The sequence below is a fragment of the Mobula birostris genome, chromosome 20, assembly GCF_030028105.1.
Source record: "Mobula birostris isolate sMobBir1 chromosome 20, sMobBir1.hap1, whole genome shotgun sequence".
Classification (NCBI taxonomy): domain Eukaryota; kingdom Metazoa; phylum Chordata; class Chondrichthyes; order Myliobatiformes; family Myliobatidae; genus Mobula; species Mobula birostris.
This window is the reverse complement of record NC_092389.1, coordinates 53,254,608-53,271,188: the sequence shown is the minus strand read 5'-3', so window position 1 is coordinate 53,271,188 and position 16,581 is coordinate 53,254,608. Positions and strand designations below refer to the sequence as shown.

The following is a 16,581-nucleotide window of genomic DNA, read 5'->3' as shown; positions in this document are numbered from 1 at the left end:
ACTTGCAGGCCAGCGCAGGGAAGGAGCGCCTTTCACCTCCTTTGGTAGCGACGTATCCCCACCCCGCCAACCCGTCTGGTTAACGATGATTTGAGTAGAATTTGTGTGGAAAGCAATAGCAGATGAATTGCATTAAAAGGAAGTTTATGCATTCAGTGCCCCCTCTCTTCAACGACATCTAAATTATTCTCCTTTTGCGTCCACTAACCCAAATGAGCGCAGCTGCAGTTTCTGACCGTAGTCTGCTATTTGAGCTCTAACCCGTATCTGGCCAGTAAACGATCAGTTGTGGTGGTGGGAGCCTGCGTGAGAGGCAGAAACAGGAGATTTTAATCTGGGTAATATCCAGTATGGTTTTGGATTTAAGTGAGAGCGCTGCTCTCTTGCTTTTAAGGTCACAGGTACTAAAAATTGCTTTTAAATCACAGCACTTTACAGAACGAGGTCAAACCAATATTGGAGAAATTGGGTCAGGACCAAGATATGGACGTAAAGTACTTTGCGCAGGAAGCCATGACTGGTAAGTTGCGGCTTTGGACCCAGCTCGGTACGAGCGTAAGCATTCTCCCTTCGAGCAGTTCCAGCCTGCATTGTGTCCCAGAGTTTGTGGCTGGGTCTCTGAAGATGAGCACAAGGTGGGTGTCTGCTGGGTTCCTGCTGGAGGTGCACTGATGGTAGAAAAGTCTCTTTAAACTAAAGGTGTGTGCCTCGTAATCTGCACGTGTAACTAGTGAGGGTCGGGAAAAACAGGCAGTCCTCAGCAGGTTCAATAAAGGGAATAAAACACAAATTATGGGTTCAAAATTCTGAAAAGTACCACTGGGAAGCCAGCAAGAGGATTATTCAAAGAGCTGGAACAATGCTGTGATACTTGGATCCAGTTAGAGGGATTTGCTAATTGTTCAGAATTATGAACCTTGTTATAGAGCTGAGCGTGAAATTCCCAGTTCTGTCTCTTACTCACCCTCTTGTTTCTGTAGGCTGAATATTTTAAGAACCAATCCAGAGTCTCGAGTCGAATCCTCAGTTAAGAGTTCTTTGTTCATATTAGGTGATTTTTTTTTTAGGGTTTAAACGGTCAAGAATGGGTGTTAAAATCTAGCACTGCCATTCAACACTTCTCCGCCATTGTACATACTTCCTGTTACCCCGCTGGAGTTTTGGGGTAGCAATGAAGACCCTCCATCTCTGGCGGTGTTCAGGGCCCCCTTCATCGTGTTGGTAGCTTCCTCTCAGTTTTCACTCCTGTCAGTCACACAAGTCCCGGGTGGAGCTCAGGAACACCGTCGCACTCAGACAGGTTCTTCATTGCTGTTTCCGTAACAGTTTTTCACCAGTCAGGGATGTTCGGCCCTGAGCTGAACCCATGGACCTGGAGGGCTCTTAGTCTGGCCTCTACCCTTTGACCTGCATGACCTTACCAAGAGCCAAAGCATGAAGCCCTGGGTCCAACCAACGTCGTTCTCCAGGTCACTGAGGCAGGCCCTACGACAGGCTCCTGATCCTCTGGGAGCTCTCTGCCATTGTGGTCAGTGTTTCTCCCCCACCCTCACTCGTCCGGCCATCTGGGGTAGCTGATGTCTTTATTCCCAGTGGTCCCCAGTCAGACGGGGGCAGCTCATCCAGGAGAAGGAAAGCCCTGATCTGAAGCCTCTGCTGCCTTGCAGGTGCACCCACTCGTCAAGTCAAGTCAAGTCACTTTTTACTGTCATTTCAACCATAACTGCTGGTGCAGAACATAGCAAAAATGAGACAAAGTTTTCCAGGACCATGGTGCTACATGAAACAATACAAAACTACACTGAACTACGTAAAACAACAGAAAAACTACACTAGACTACAGAACTATCCAGGACTGCATAAAGTGCACAAAACAGTGCAGGCACTACAATAAATAATAATAAATAACAAACAAGACAATAGGCACAGTAGAGGGCAGTAGGTTGGTGTCAGTCCAGGCTCTGGGTATTGAGGAGTCTGATGGTTTGGGGGAAGAAACTGTTACATAGTCTGGTCGTGAGAGCCCGAATGCTTCGGTGCCTCTTTCCAGATAGCAGGAGGGAGAAGAGTTCATATGAGGGGTGCGTGGGGTCCTTCACAATGCTGTTTGCTTTACGGATGCAGCGTGTGGTGTAAATGTCTGTGATGGCGGGAAGAGAGACCCCGATGATCTTCTCAGCTGACGTCACTATCCACTGCAGGGTCTTGCGATCCGAGACGGTGCAATTTCCGAACCAGGCAGTGATGCAGCTGCTCAGGATGCTCTCAGTACAACCTCTGTAGAATGTGGTGAGGATGGGGGGTGGGAGATGGACTTTTCTCAGCCTTTGCAGAAAGTAGAGACACTGCTGGGCTTTCTTTGCTATGGAGCTGGTGTTGAGGGACTGGGCGAGATTCTCCACCAGGTGAACACCAAGAAATTTGATGCTCTTAACGATCTCTACGGAGGAGTCGTCAATGTTCAGCGGAGAGTGGTCGCTCCGCGTCCTCCTGAAGTCAGCAACCATCTCTTTTGTTTACGTTCGGAGACAGGTTGTTGGCTCTGCACCAGTCCGTTAGCTGTGAGGGGAAATCTGGAGCTGGGGTCCCTGAGGCAGCCCTACATTGAGTTCAGCGCTGACTGGCAGCTCCTGTGACAGCGCTGGTGCCAAACTGTATCGGCTGTCTTTGGGTTCATCAGCTGCGTGGAGAGGGGGAGCCTGCTGCATGGGGCAACAGCTCGCTCTCCGTATCGTACTGCCCGGGCTCGCGTATCGAGAGAGCCAGGCCACAACATCCATGGTCAGCTCTGACCGACAGAGGCTTCAGTCACTCCTCACGTGTACATTTATTACAATTAAATTAATTCCTTTGGTGTGTAGCGTTATTGATGTAAAAAAAAAATCACTGAAGAAATGCAAGTACGTGGTCTCCTATTTTTATGAGTAATTTTGAGGTGTTGTGTCTTAAGTAAAGCAGAAAATCTGGTTCACCGTTTCTGCTGAGTTAATTGTTGGGTGAGAAACAAGCTGCATTGTTGAGTGGTTTAAGGTCCAAGGGCGTGGGTGTTAAAATTTTGGCTGAAAGAAACAAGGGTGGTGTGAGGAGAGTGGGAGTGGTGACAGCAGAATCTACCGTGGGACAGCAACGGTATTTTGAAGGGTTACGAGGCTAGAGCAAGACTTTTGTGATTGCCTCCTGCTCGATGGCCTCCTGCTGTCCCCCGTGTCTCTGTATCAGGCTTGTGGATAATGTTTCCATTCTATTCAGTATTCAGTGTGTCAGTACAGAGAAGTGCAGTTAAGATGTTTCCTGCTTTAAAATCAAGTAGTTAGCAGAACCTGGTAGTTCTTAAACTGACTGAGGCCTCCGTCAGTCAGTGTCGACCATGGATGTTGTGTCCTAGCTGTCTAGATACGTGAGCCCGGGCAGTATGATATGGAGAGCGAGCTGTTACCCCATGTAGCAGGGTTCCCCTCACCATGCACCCAAAGGAACAGCAGAGACGGATACAGTTTGGCACCAGGAGTTACCAGTCAGCGTTGAACTCAATGTCGGACTGCCTCAGGGACTCCAGCTCCGGATTTTTCCCTTGGGGTTCATTCCCGAAGCCTTCCCCGTGAGCGGGTACAGCCGCAAGGCAGCGGAGGTTTGAGATCGGAGTTTTCCTTCTAGTTGAGCTAACGAGTGCCATCTGCCCCAATAGGCTTTAAAGCAACAAGAATTAAGAGTTGGTAATGATATAAATTCACTTGCAATATTTTAGAAATGACAAAACTCCATCGCTAGAATTCCCACAAGTTGTTGTCATAGCTTACAGATAGAAGCACCTTCTGATTATCTTCAGGAACGTTCACGTTTTGTCTCCTTTTAATATCTAATCTGCACGTTTTCCTTCTTATCTAGTGCTTGCCTTATCGTAGGAAGGAGTGAAGAAACGGCTCTCCAGACTTGCAACGAGATCTGCCGCTGACATCTTTGAAAACCTTCTTCCACTCTCTCTCTTAAAAGAATTACCCTTGGAAAATGTAAATGTCTCGTAGGTAGTGTCACTGGATTGTAGCTGCCTTGGAAATCCTAGTTCCGCAGTCTTTCTGCTGTCTAAATTTAGCTTGAGTGATCATAGATGTCTGCTCCGCCTATTTATTTTCATTGACTGTAGTGTACCCAGTGGCAATGTGTATCCGACGTGAGGTTATTAGTTTTGCTGCCCTGTCGACAGTCACTTGTATCCAGCATGCCTCCTCCTCCTCCTTTCCCGAAACACCTTCGCTTGTATTCCTGGCATCCAGTGGCAAGTGCTCGAATTAAAACTGATGTTGTCCGATCTGAAAACGTTCTCGGACGGGGTGGGGGGTGGCAGGGGAGGGGTCCACGTCGGATGGGTCCTGACCCTGATGTCGGAGAGAGTTCCGCATTTAATGGGGCCTGGTGTGGGGGGGGGGGGGTCCACATTGGATGCTGCTTGAGGTAGGGGTGGGGCCCACATTTAATGGGGCCTCACGTGGGGCAGGATGTCTGCACTGCGTTTCATCCAGGTTGCTGAATGACGTGCTATAGGTTTTGACCTACCTTAATTTCCCTTTTAATCATTTTTAACGTTAAAAGGAAGAGTGCCCGTTAGGCAGTTATTGAAATGACTTTAAGTGCCGACCTCATTATTTCCATGACTTGAACAGCAGTGCCAGTGGATGCTGTGATTACCCGATGGTTTGGTTGGGCAGCCATTGCTTCTGTACGTATTAGTTAAAGTAGATTTTTCAATAGCTGAGCTTCTCTTCCCGACCAGAATTACAAAATATTGTATCATTCCAGTGGTCTAGTCACATTTGGGATGCCATTTCAATATTGCGAATTATGTAATTTAATGTCTGATAGCTTTCTGGATGATTTTAGAGATTGTGTTAGGTGGATTTAACCTGTTAGCAGTGGATGTCTTTCTCCTAATTTGTACATTACATCGTTGTTTTGACTGATCTCCCTAATAAAGTGGATTAAGGTAAACGCTGTCTCGTGTTGCACACCAGAGAGGTGCAGGATTTACCTCCTTGCATAAGAAGCATGTCATGTGCTTCGTTTCCTTGCTACTTTCCTTCTGTTAAGTTTCTCTTGGGGGGGGGGAGCTTTCTGTGCTTTTCACTGGATTTTAGACTAAAGTCTTGCACAGAAATCAGCGTTTGTCACTGAAGTGAAATTAGCAAATTTAGCCGACGTGGAGAGGCAAGTGTTATACAGTGGGGAACAGGCCTTTCAGCCCATCATATTCATGTCCGATCTAGTCCCATTGGCCTCTGTTTGGCCCATTTGTGATAAATCTTTCCCTCCAAATGTCTTTTAAAACTTGTAATTGTACCCAGCAGTACTGCTTCCCCCTTTACTCCCCATAAGCATCACACTGCTCCTGTAGCGTAGTGACCAGATCTTCACGCGATGCTCCACGTTATGTACAACTGCCACGTAATCTCGCCAATTCTTGTACTCAGTAGCTCAGCCAAACGTCGTAGATGTGTGAAACATTTCGGTAGGTCTAGGGAAGGCCACCTCCATGTGAAATTGAGGCGCGAGCCCAGCCCAAAACCCCCGGTTTGTAGGGATGCTCTGTAACTTGTTACCCTGTTACAAATGAGTGCCACGAAATAACAGTACGCCGCATACAATCAAGATATTTGGCTTTATAATTCTTAATTTGACTACAGTGTTAGTAAAGAAAGAACAAAGAAAAGGGCCTGTTTTAATGGAACAGTCTAACGTACACGGGTTGGAGCTCACAGTTTCTCCGTCGCCAGTACACTATCGATCACCCCGGGCTTCGTCAAATCACGGCCCCACTCCGGGTCGAATCCTACGACCTCTTCTCTCTTCATCTCTTCCTAACAAAAGTTAGTGTCCCTCACCAGAGAAACCTTCCCTTAATCACAAGACCATAAAATGGAGGAGCAGAAGTAGGCCAATTGGCCCATCGAGTCTGCTCCGCCATCCAATTCTTCCAGTCATCCCCATTCCCCTTGCCTGCTCCCCATACCCTTTGGTGCCCTGGCTAATCATGAACCTATCTATCTGTGCCTTAAATACACCCAATGATTTGGCCTCCATATCTCTGTTCTAAGTGGTTGTCCTTCAATCTTGAAGTCGTGCCCTCTTGTCCTAGACTCCTGGACCATGGGAAATAACTTTATCATATCTAATCTGTTCAGGCCTTTTAACATTTGAAATGTTTCTATGAGATCCCCCTCCCCTCATTCTCCTGAACTCCAGGGAATACAGTCCAAGAGCTGCCAGACGTTCTCATACAGTAACCCTTTCATTCCTGGAATCATTCTCGTGAATCTTCTCTGAACCCTCTCCAATGTTCAAAATAAGGAGCCCAAAACTGCACACAATACTCCAAGTGTGGTCACACGAGTGCCTTGTGTAGCCCCCTGGTAGGCCTCAGGCTCAGCTCAGCTCGCTTTCGTCCAGGGGGAGCAGCCTTCGCCCCCGCCAAACTGGGTAATTAAGTTTGTGTGGATGCTGTGTGATATACCCCACCCCGCCAAATAACAGACAATACTCCATATGCGATTAAATGATTACACTTTATAGATCTTATTGGAACTAGGTAATTAATAGAGATAAAATATATAAGGAAAGTAAAAGGGGCCAAACTTATCAAATTTCAACCACTTCATGCACAACAGCTGGAGCTCAATTAACAGAGTCTTCTTTCCACCATTCGATCCCCTCCAACCCCCTCAACCCGCCGCCTGGGACCAGCCACTCCACACGAGTCTGTCTTCGTCTCCTCTCCTCGCCGAAGACCCTGGGCCTTGGACTCCCGCTCGGGGTCCGTCCCGCCGCCCAGCTTACAACATCACGTCTCCTCTCCCTGTCCCCAACACACCTTCTCCCCCAAAGCCTGCGAAAAACAATAGCTTACAGACACACAAGAAAGAATAACATCTATCCCAATTGGTTCGTTCTCTCTCTTATCAATAATATAACCCAAACAAGCAGAGAGAGAGAGAACTCCTTACATTGCAGTTATTATTACAGAGTTAGCCTTTGCAGTAACATTAAAGAAGAAACCCCTTACACTTATAAAGACCCAACATCACATCCCTGCTCTTATATTCTATACCTCCAGAAATTAATACCAACATTGCATTTGTCACCTTCACCGCTGACTCAACCTGGAGGTTAACCTTTAGGGTATCCTGCACAAGGACTCCCAAGTCCCTTTGCATCTCTGCATTTGGAATTCTCTTCCCATCTAAATAATAGTCTGCCCATTTATTTCTTCCACCCAAGTGCATGACCATACACTTCCCAACATTGTATTTCATTTGCCACTTCTTTGCCCATTCCCCTAAACTACCTAAGTCTCTCTGCAGGCTCTCTATTTCCTCCACCTATCTTGGTATCATTGGCAAATTTAGCCACAAATCCACTAATCCCATAGTCCAAATCATTGACATATGTCGTAAAAAGCAGCGGTCCCAACACCGACCCCTGTGGAACTCCACTGGTAACCGGCAGCCAGAATAGGATCCCTTTATTCCCACTCTGTTTTATGCTGACCAGCCAATGCTAGTAACGTCCCTGTAATACCATGGGCTGTTATTTTGCTAAGCAGCCTCATGTGGGCACCTTGTCAAAGGCTTTCTGATAATCCAAATCCACCATGTCTACCACATCTCCTTTGTCTACCCTGCTTGTAATTCCCTGAAAAATTTGCAGTAGATTTGTCAGGCAGGATTTTCCTTTCAGGAAACCACACTGGCTCTGGCCTATCTTGTCATGTGCCTCCAGGTAGTCAGTAATCTCATCCCTAACAATCGATTCCAACAACTTCCCAACCACTGATGTCAGGCTAACAGGTCTGTAGTTTCCTTTCTGCTGCCTCCCATCCTTCTTAAATAGCGGAGTAATATTTACAATTTTCCAGTCATCTGGTACAATGCCAGAATCTATCGATTCTTGAAAGATCATTTTTAATGCCTCCACAGTCTCTCCAGCTACTTCCTCCAGAACCCGAGGGTGCATTCCATCAGGTCCAAGAGATTTATCCACCCTCAGACCATTAAGCTTCCTGAACACCTTCTCAGTCATAATTTTCACTGCACATACTTCACCTCGCTGACACTCTTGAGTATCCAGTATACTGCAGATGTCTTCCACTGTGAAGACTGGTGCAAAATACGCATTCAGTTCCTCTGCCATCTCTGTGTCTCTCATTACAGTATCTCCAGCGTCATTTTCTATTGGTCCTATATCTACCCTCAACTCTCTTTTGCCCCTTATATACTTAAAAATGCTTTTAGTATCTTCTTTGATGTTAGTCGCCAGCTACCTTTCATAATTCATCTTTTCCTTCCTAATGACCTTCTTAGTTCCCTTCTGCAAGTTTTTAAAAGTTTCCCAATCTTCTTACTAGCTTTGGCTTCCTTGTATGCCCTCTCTTTTGCTTTCACTTTGGCTCTGACCACTTGTCAGTCACGGTAGTGTTGTTCCATTTGAAAATTTCTTCTAATTTGGGTTATATCTATCTTGCACTTCCCTCATTTTTCGCAGAAACTCCAGTCATTGCTGCTCTGGTGACCTTTTCCAGTCAGCTTTGGCCAGATTCCCTCTCATGCCATTGTAATTTCCTTTATTACACTGAAATACTGACACATTGGATTTTAGTTTCTCCTCCTCGAATTTCAAAGTGAACTCGATCATATTGTGATCACTGTTACCTAAGGGTTCCTTAACCTTAAGCTCTCTTATCACCTCCGGATCATTGCACAACATCTGAGAGGTAATGTTACAGCTGTATAGGACCCTGGTCAGACCCCACTGTGCTCAGTTCTGCTCACTACAGGAAGGATGTGGAAGCCACAGAAAGGGTGCAGAGGAGATTTACAAGGATGTTGCCTGGATTAGGGAGCATGCCTTATGAGAATAGGTTGAGTGAACTCGGCCTTTTCCCCTTGGAGTGACGGAGGATGAGAGGTGACCTGATAGAGGTGATTAGAGGGATTGATCGTTGGATAGTTAGAGGCCTTTTTCCCAGGGCTGAAATGGTTGCCACAAGAGGACACAGGTTTAAGGTGCTGGGGAGTAGGAACAGAGGAGATGTCGGGTGAGTTCTTTTACTCAGACTGGTGAGTGCGTGGAATGGGCTGCGGTCAACGGTGGTGGAGGTGGATACGACAGGGTCTTTTAAGAGACTTTTGGATAGATACATGGAGCTTAGTAAGATGGAGGGCTATAGGTAAGCCTAGCAATTTCTAAGGTAAGCCCTTCTGTGGGCCGAAGGGCCTGTATTGTGCTGTAGGTTTTCTATGTTTCTAACACCCAATCCAGCACAGCCGATCCCCTAGCGGGCTCAACAACAACAATTAGATGGCACACAATTCTCTTTTATCTTCAGCGGTAACCCAATCGTAAGCGGAAAACAAGCAGATCGCACAGAACGGCACAAAATGAAATAACATACAGCATATAACAGTAAAAAATATGAACCAAGGCATTACAGTGCTATACACCTTCCCCACCAACCTGTTGACTTGTTGCCACTTTAATAGACTGTAGTTCTCCCCCCCATTGGAGGATTTTGGCCGTAAGCATCAACTGTTCATTTTCCTCCATGGACACCGTCCGCAGAGGTCCCTCAGATTTCCAGCGTCTGTAGTTCTGGGGCCCCTACTGTTTGTGATTTTTCTTTAATATATATGACTTGGATGAGGAAGTGGAAGGGCGGGTGAGTAAGTTTGCAGGTGACGCGAAGGTTGGTGATACGGGTAGTGTAGCGGGGGTGCTACAACGGGACATCGAAAGGACGCAGAGCTGGGCTGAGAAGTGGCAGATGGAGTTCAACCTGGAGAAGCGTGACTTGATCCCCTTTGGAAAGTGTCACGCCCTGGTTAAGATTTTTTTTTACTGCTATGCTGCAGGTGTTGTATTTCAGCAGTCCCCGCTGCTTTCAGCTTGTTTGGGCTTGAGCTGAGACGGGAGACTCTGTTTACCAGCTTAGGAACGTGGTGTCGGCCAGTCAGGACGGTGAAAATTGGGAGAAGATTCCAGAGAACGCGGGGCGGAGAGGATCTTGTTTGGCGGGAGCTGGGAGAAGACAGGAGGGAAGGTGGTGGACTGTTACACAGGGTGCTTTGTGCAGGTGAATGGCTTCGAGGAGGAAGGACCAGTGCTCCCGTGGGAAAGCCCGTTTGCTTGAGATGGATTTCAAGCGACCTTCGGAAGGTGTTGTGCGCTCTCACGCAGACCGAGGGTCCAGTGCATTCGTTACAGACAAGCTCAAGGTTTGAGCTCCACCGTGCACACGTGACTGTTTAAGTAAAGTGGGCCCTTTTTGGTTTTTTTTTCTTACCTTTAATAACTGGTTAAGTTAACATTCTGAAATAAACTTCTTACTAATTGTATGCGGCGTGCAATCTGTTATGCCTTGCCGGGGGCAGTAAGTCACGCGGCACTCACACAAACCGGGGTTTGGGTGGGCGAGATGTCCTACCCTCACGGATTTGGGGCCGAAGCCACTTACACTCTCGACGCACCAAGCCTGAGAAAGGTGGGCTTTCCGCCGTGGAGCCCAGTGGCCGTTAGCGAGGGGCTATCGAACCGCACTTCCAGTAAAAGGGGATTTCAAAAGGTTTGGGCTTGAAGGCGGAGTACAGGGTTAATGGCAGGAGTGCGGAGCTACAGAGGGATCTTGGGGTCCATAGATCCCTCAAAAGTTACCAGACAAGTTGATAAGAGTGGCTAAGAAAGCTGGTCTTCAATAACCTGGGGACTGAATTCCAGAGACGCGGGGTAACTTTGTTAGCTCTGTAAAACCCTGGTTAGACGGCACTTGGAGTACCATGGTCGGTTCTGGTTTCCTCGTTGCTGGAAGGATGTGGGACATTTCAAGGTTGCAGAGGAGATTTGCCAAGTTTGCTGCGCGGACTAGAGAGCGTGTTTTACAAGGACAGTTCGAGCGGGAGAGGGCTGTTCCCTTTGGAGCGACGGAGGATGAGCGGTGAGATGGTAGAGGTGTATAAGCGGGCAGCCAGCGAGGCTTTTCCCCAGGGGGTGGAAGTGGCCAGTGCCGGGGTCAGGAGGATGGCAGGAAGGTACAGAGGTGATGTCAGAGGTAGGGTTTTACAGAGTGGTGGGTGGATGGAAGGGGCAGATACATTAGGGACGCTTAAGATGATCTTTGACACATTGATGAATGAACAATGGAGGGTTGTATGGGAGGGAAGGACCAGATAGATCTCACAGCGGGTTAAAAGGTCAGCACCACCTTGCGGGCCGAAGGGCCTGTACTGTGCTGTGTTCTATGTGGTCATTTTTGTGTACTTTGGTCACAAAGTCTCTCTCTACAAAAACATTCAACGGGATCCTCCCACTAAGTGCCTACGACCTGCCCCGGTCTGACGCCTGTCGGAAAATTAAAATCCGTCGGCCGCTTTCCCTAGATTCTTTGACAACCTTCGCTGTCTCCTGCACCAGCGGATTTACTGATCTCCCTACCTGCATTCCCATCCCAATCATTAACACGTATAATGACTTGAATCTCAAAAAACAGGAATCCGAATCACTGGCTTGTGACGTGAAGTTTGTTAACTTAGCAGCAGCAGTTCAATGTAATGCATAACCTAGCAGAGAGAGAAAAATAATAAGTAAAATAAATAATAATAATAACAAGTAAATCAATTACATATATTGAATAGATCAAAAAAAATGCAAAAACAGAAATACTGTATATTTTAAAAAAACTGAGTGAGTGTTCACTGGTTCATTGTCCATTTCGGAATCGGATGGCAGAGGGGAAGAAGCTGTTCCTGAATCACTGAGTGTGTGTCTTCAGGCTCCTGTACCTCCTACCTGATGGTAACAGTGAGAAAAGGGCATGCCCTGGGTGCTGGGGGTCCTGAATAATGGACGCTGCCTTTCTGAGAGACCACTCCCTGAAGATGTCCTGGGTAGTTTGTAGGCTAGTGCCCAAGATGGAGCTGACTAGATTTACAACCCTCTGCAGCTTCTTTCAGTCCTGTGCAGTAGCCCTTCCATACCAGACAGTGATTCAGCCTGTCAGAATGCTCTCCACGGTACATCTATAGAAGTTTTTGAGTGTATTTGTTGAGATACCAAATCTCTTCAAACTCCTAATGAAGTACAGCTGCTGTCTTGCCTTCTTTATGACTACATTGATTTGTTGGGACCATGTTAGATCCTCAGAGATCTTGACACCCAGGAACTTGAAGCTGCTCACTCTCTCCACTTCTGATCTCTCTATGAGGATTGGTATGTGTTCCTTCATCTTACCCTTCCTGAAGTCCACAATCAGCTCTTTCGTCTTACTGACGTTGAGTGCCAAGTTGTTGCTGTGACACCACTCCACTAGTTGGCGTATCTCACTCCCGTACGCCCTCTCGTCACCACCTGAGATTCTACCAACAATGGTTGTATCGTATGGCATTTGAGCTATGCCTAGCCGCACAGTCCTCATTCTTGCCCCCTGCTCCTACCACCAAGCCAGTTTTGTATCCAATTGGCTAGCTTACCCTGGATTCCCTGTGACCTCACCTTGCAGGCCAGCCCGGCACCTGGGGCACTGTCAAAGATACAGTCGAGGTCCATGTAGACAACATCCTTTCTGGTGTTACGCGAACTTCAGTGTAAAATCAGGTTACTTTGCAGGTTGAGTCAGTGGTGAGGAAGGCGAATGCGATGTTAGCATTCATTTCGAGAGGTCTAGAATATAAAAAGCAGGGATGTAATGTTGAGGCTCTATAAAGCACTGGTGAGGCCTCACTTGAGAGTATTGTGAGCAGTGTTGTACAGCGTGGATGAAATCATCAGAGAGACAGAGTCACTGGTAAATACAAAGCAGCTTCTTTATTTGACACAACAAGGTACAGCAGGCACCATACGGACGGAGACACTGTTGCTAGCCCAAAGTGGGCTCGATATTTATATGCTAAACACAAAGGCAATCGCTACTTAAAAAGTTATAGACAATGCTTCCTTTTGAAGCTACATACAAACATCACACCTCCTAACTTCATCCTTTCCTTCCGACGCCAACATGTCTGGGTTGGTATCCACAGCCTTTAGGAGTGCAGTCAAATCCGCAATACATTTATTTGGCATTTTACATGCTAACATAGAAGACAATTCATATTTATGAAGTATAAATAATACCGTCTTCGAAACTACAGCATCTGGTCAAACTACGGCCCCAAAGGCATCTGGTTCACCCCTTTTTAGGAAGCGCATTGTTGTGGGCTCAATCCACAGTACTTTGTCAAATAGAAGTCTGGTGGCCAGAGTCATTTAAGTGTAAACGAATCATCTACCCAAGGAAACTCACTCTAACGAGCAGTTTTGTGCCCCTTCTATGAGAAAGGATGTGCTGACGTTGGAGCGGATTCAAAGGAGGGTCATGAAAATGATTCCGGGATTGAAAGGCTTCTCATTGGAAGAACGTTTGATGGCTCTGGGCCTGTACTCACTGGAATTCAGAAGAATGAGGGGGGGATCTCATTGAAACCTTCCGAATGTTGAGAGGCCTCGATAGAGTGGGTGTGGAGAGGATGTTTCCTATGGTGGGGTAGTCTAGGACCAGAGAGTACAGATAGAGTGGATGTGGAGAGGATGTTTCCTATAGTGGGGGGAGTCTAGGACCAGAGGACACAGATAGAGTGGGTGTGGAGAGGATGTTTCCTATAGTGGGGGAGTCTGGGACCAGAGGACACAGATAGAGTGGGTGTGGAGAGGATGTTTCCTACAGTGGGGGAGTCTAGGACCAGAGAACACAAATAGAGTGGATGTGGAGAGGATGTTTCCTATAGTGAGGGAGTCTAGGACCAGAGGGCACAGATAGAGTGGGTGTGGAGAGGATGTTTCCTATAGTGGGGGAGTCTAGGACCAGAGGGCACAGATAGAGTGGGTGTGGAGAGGATGTTACCTACAGTGGGGGAGTCTAGGACCAGAGGACACAGACAGAGTGGATGTGGAGAGGATGTTTCCTATGGTGGGGTAGTCTAGGACCAGAGGGCACAGATAGAGTGGATGTGGAGAGGACGTTTCCTATGGTGCGGTAGTCTAGGACCAGAGGACACAGATAGAGTGGGTGTGGAGAGGATGTTTCCTATAGTGGGGGAGTCTAGGACCAGAGGACACAGATAGAGTGGGTGTGGAGAGGATGTTTCCTATAGTGGGGGAGTCTAGGACCAGAGGACACAGATAGAGTGGGTGTGGAGAGGATGTTTCCTATAGTGGAGGAGTCTAGGACCAGAGGGCACAGATAGAGTGGGTGTGGAGAGGATGTTTCCTGTAGTGGGGGAGTCTAGGACCAGAGGGAACAGATAGAGTGGATGTGGAGAGGATGTTTCCTATAGTGGGGGAGTCTAGGACCAGAGGACACAGATAGAGTGGGTGTGGAGAGGATGTTTCCTATAGTGGGGGAGTCTCGAACCAGAGGACACAGCCTCAGAATAGAGGGGGACATCCATTTAGACAGAAATGAGGAGGAATTTCTCTAACCAGAGGTTGGCAAATCTGTGGAATCTGTTGCCAGAGGTGGCTGTGGAGGCCAAGTCAGTGGGTGTATTTAAGGCAGAAGTTAACAGGTTCTTGATTGCTCAGGGCATGACGGGATACAGGGAGAAGTCAGGAGGTTGGGGCTGAGAGGGAAAACAGATCAGCCGTGATGAAAATGGCAGAGCATACTCGATGGGCTGAGTGGCCTTATTCTGTTCCTATGTCTTATGGTCTACAGTTTTAAAAGTGCACGCAGTATTGCTGTGATAAAGTTGTGACCTTGACGTTTCGTGCTCGAGAGCCGCGTTTCCTCCCCCAAGGCCACGCTTGCACAGGCCAGCGCCGGTTTGTTGCCTTGGCTGCCTTTACCACTTCCCGCTCCGTTCATAACATCTTCAATATAGCAAAGACGCAGTGGGTGCTTCACAGGAGTGAGTCCAGATAAGGTCTGAATTCAAGCTGTATCAGGAAGTATGGGAAATGTCCCAAAGGCTTTGTCAAAGGTGCCCCTGGAGGACCGTCCTTAAACGTCAGAAGTGAGGCAACGAAGGTAATCTTCTGGTGCTGAGGGCTGAAAGTGCCGCTATCAGTTTGTTATGTGCCGTGTGGTATGGCATAGACAGTCATGGTGTTTCCTTGACCATCAATGAAACCCTGCCGAAGGGTCTCGGCCCGAAGCGTCGACTGTACTCTTTTCCACAGACGCTGCCTGACCTGCTGAGTTCCTCCAGCATTTCGTGTGTGTTGTTCTGGACTCCCAACATCTGCAGAATCTCTTGTGTTTATTCCTCTCCATAGAGGCTGCCTGACCTGCTGGGTTCCTCCAGCACTGTGTGAGTGCGAGAGAGAGAGAGAGAGAGAGAGAGAGAGAGAGAGAGAGAGAGAGAGAGAGTGTGTGTGTGTGTGTGTGTGTGTGTGTGTTGCTCTGGATTTCCAGCGTCTGCAGAATCTCCTGTGTTTATTCCTCTCCACAGACGCTGCCTGACCTGCTGAGTTCCTCCAGCATTTTGTGTGTGTGTGTGTGTGTGTGTGTGTGTGTGTGTGTGTGTGTGTGAGAGAGTGAGTGTGTGTGTGTGTGTGTGTGTGTGTGTGTGGCTTGGATTTCCAGCATCTGCAGATTTCCTCTTGTTTCTTTCCGTAAGCATTCTTGGCAAATCTTTCCACAGAAGTGGTTTGTGCCGTGGCCTCCTTCTGGGGCAGTGTGGGTCTTTACAAAGACGGGGTGACCCTCCAGCCATTGTCAACGCCCGTCAGAGACTGCCTGCCTTGGCGTCAGTGGTGGCATCACCAGCTGCTGGTACGACCGTCCACCACCCGCTCCCACGGCTTCACGTGACCCTGGTCGACGGGGGGAGGTGCTAAGCAGGTGCTACACCTCGCCCGAGGGTGCACGCGGAGGGAAGGAGTGCCTCACACCTCCCTTTGGTAGGGACCTACCTCCGCCCTGCCTCCCAGCGGCTGCCGGTAGCAGAGTTAACTTGGGGACGAGAGTCAAAAATGCTTCGGCGCCGAGCACATCGCGAGCAGCGGCAAGGTTCGAGAAGAAGGCTGGGAGAAGTCGACCTGCGGCGAGGAGGCGGTGTGCTTGGATGAAGGGCGTGCGAGTGGTGCGCTGCAGGGCTCGCGCTTCGTGGGCGGGAAGGAATCGTTTCAGTCGAAACCCCGCATCGGGGCTTATAAATGGTGTGAGTTAGGATCAGGTAACAACTGCCTGTTGCCTCTCCTGCTTCCCTTTCTCCCATGGTCCAGTCCACTCCCCTCCCCTCCTCCTCTCCCTTGTCCGCCTCACCTCGCCCAGCTGCTTACCTTCACTCTTCCACAACTCTCCTGGCTTCATTATCACCTTTATACTCTATCGTCGCCAAACAATAGATACTAGAGCGTATAATCATCACAGCGATATTTGACTCTGCGCTCCCCGCTCCCTGGATTACAAATCAATAGTAAATATTAAAAATTTAAATTATAAATCATAAATAGAAAAATGGGAAGTAAGGTAGTGTAAAAAAACTGAGAGGCAGGTCCGGATATTTGGAGGGTACGGCCCAGATCCGGGTCAGGATCCGTTCAGCAGTCTTATCACAGTTGGAAAGA

General features: G+C 48.0%; 1 protein-coding gene across 1 annotated transcript in view; it reads left to right on the top strand.

The window, feature by feature from the left end:
- ppp2r1ba (protein phosphatase 2, regulatory subunit A, beta a) overlaps positions 1-4,983 on the top strand; it is a 90,702-nt gene extending 85,719 nt beyond the window's left edge. Inside the window, exons 14-15 of the mRNA XM_072238565.1 lie at positions 429-520; positions 3,886-4,983. Coding sequence (XP_072094666.1) covers positions 429-520; positions 3,886-3,902 — 109 coding nt within the window. The 3' untranslated portion in view covers positions 3,903-4,983. The remainder of the gene's footprint in view (positions 1-428; positions 521-3,885) is intronic.
- The last annotated feature ends 11,598 nt before the right edge of the window (positions 4,984-16,581 follow it).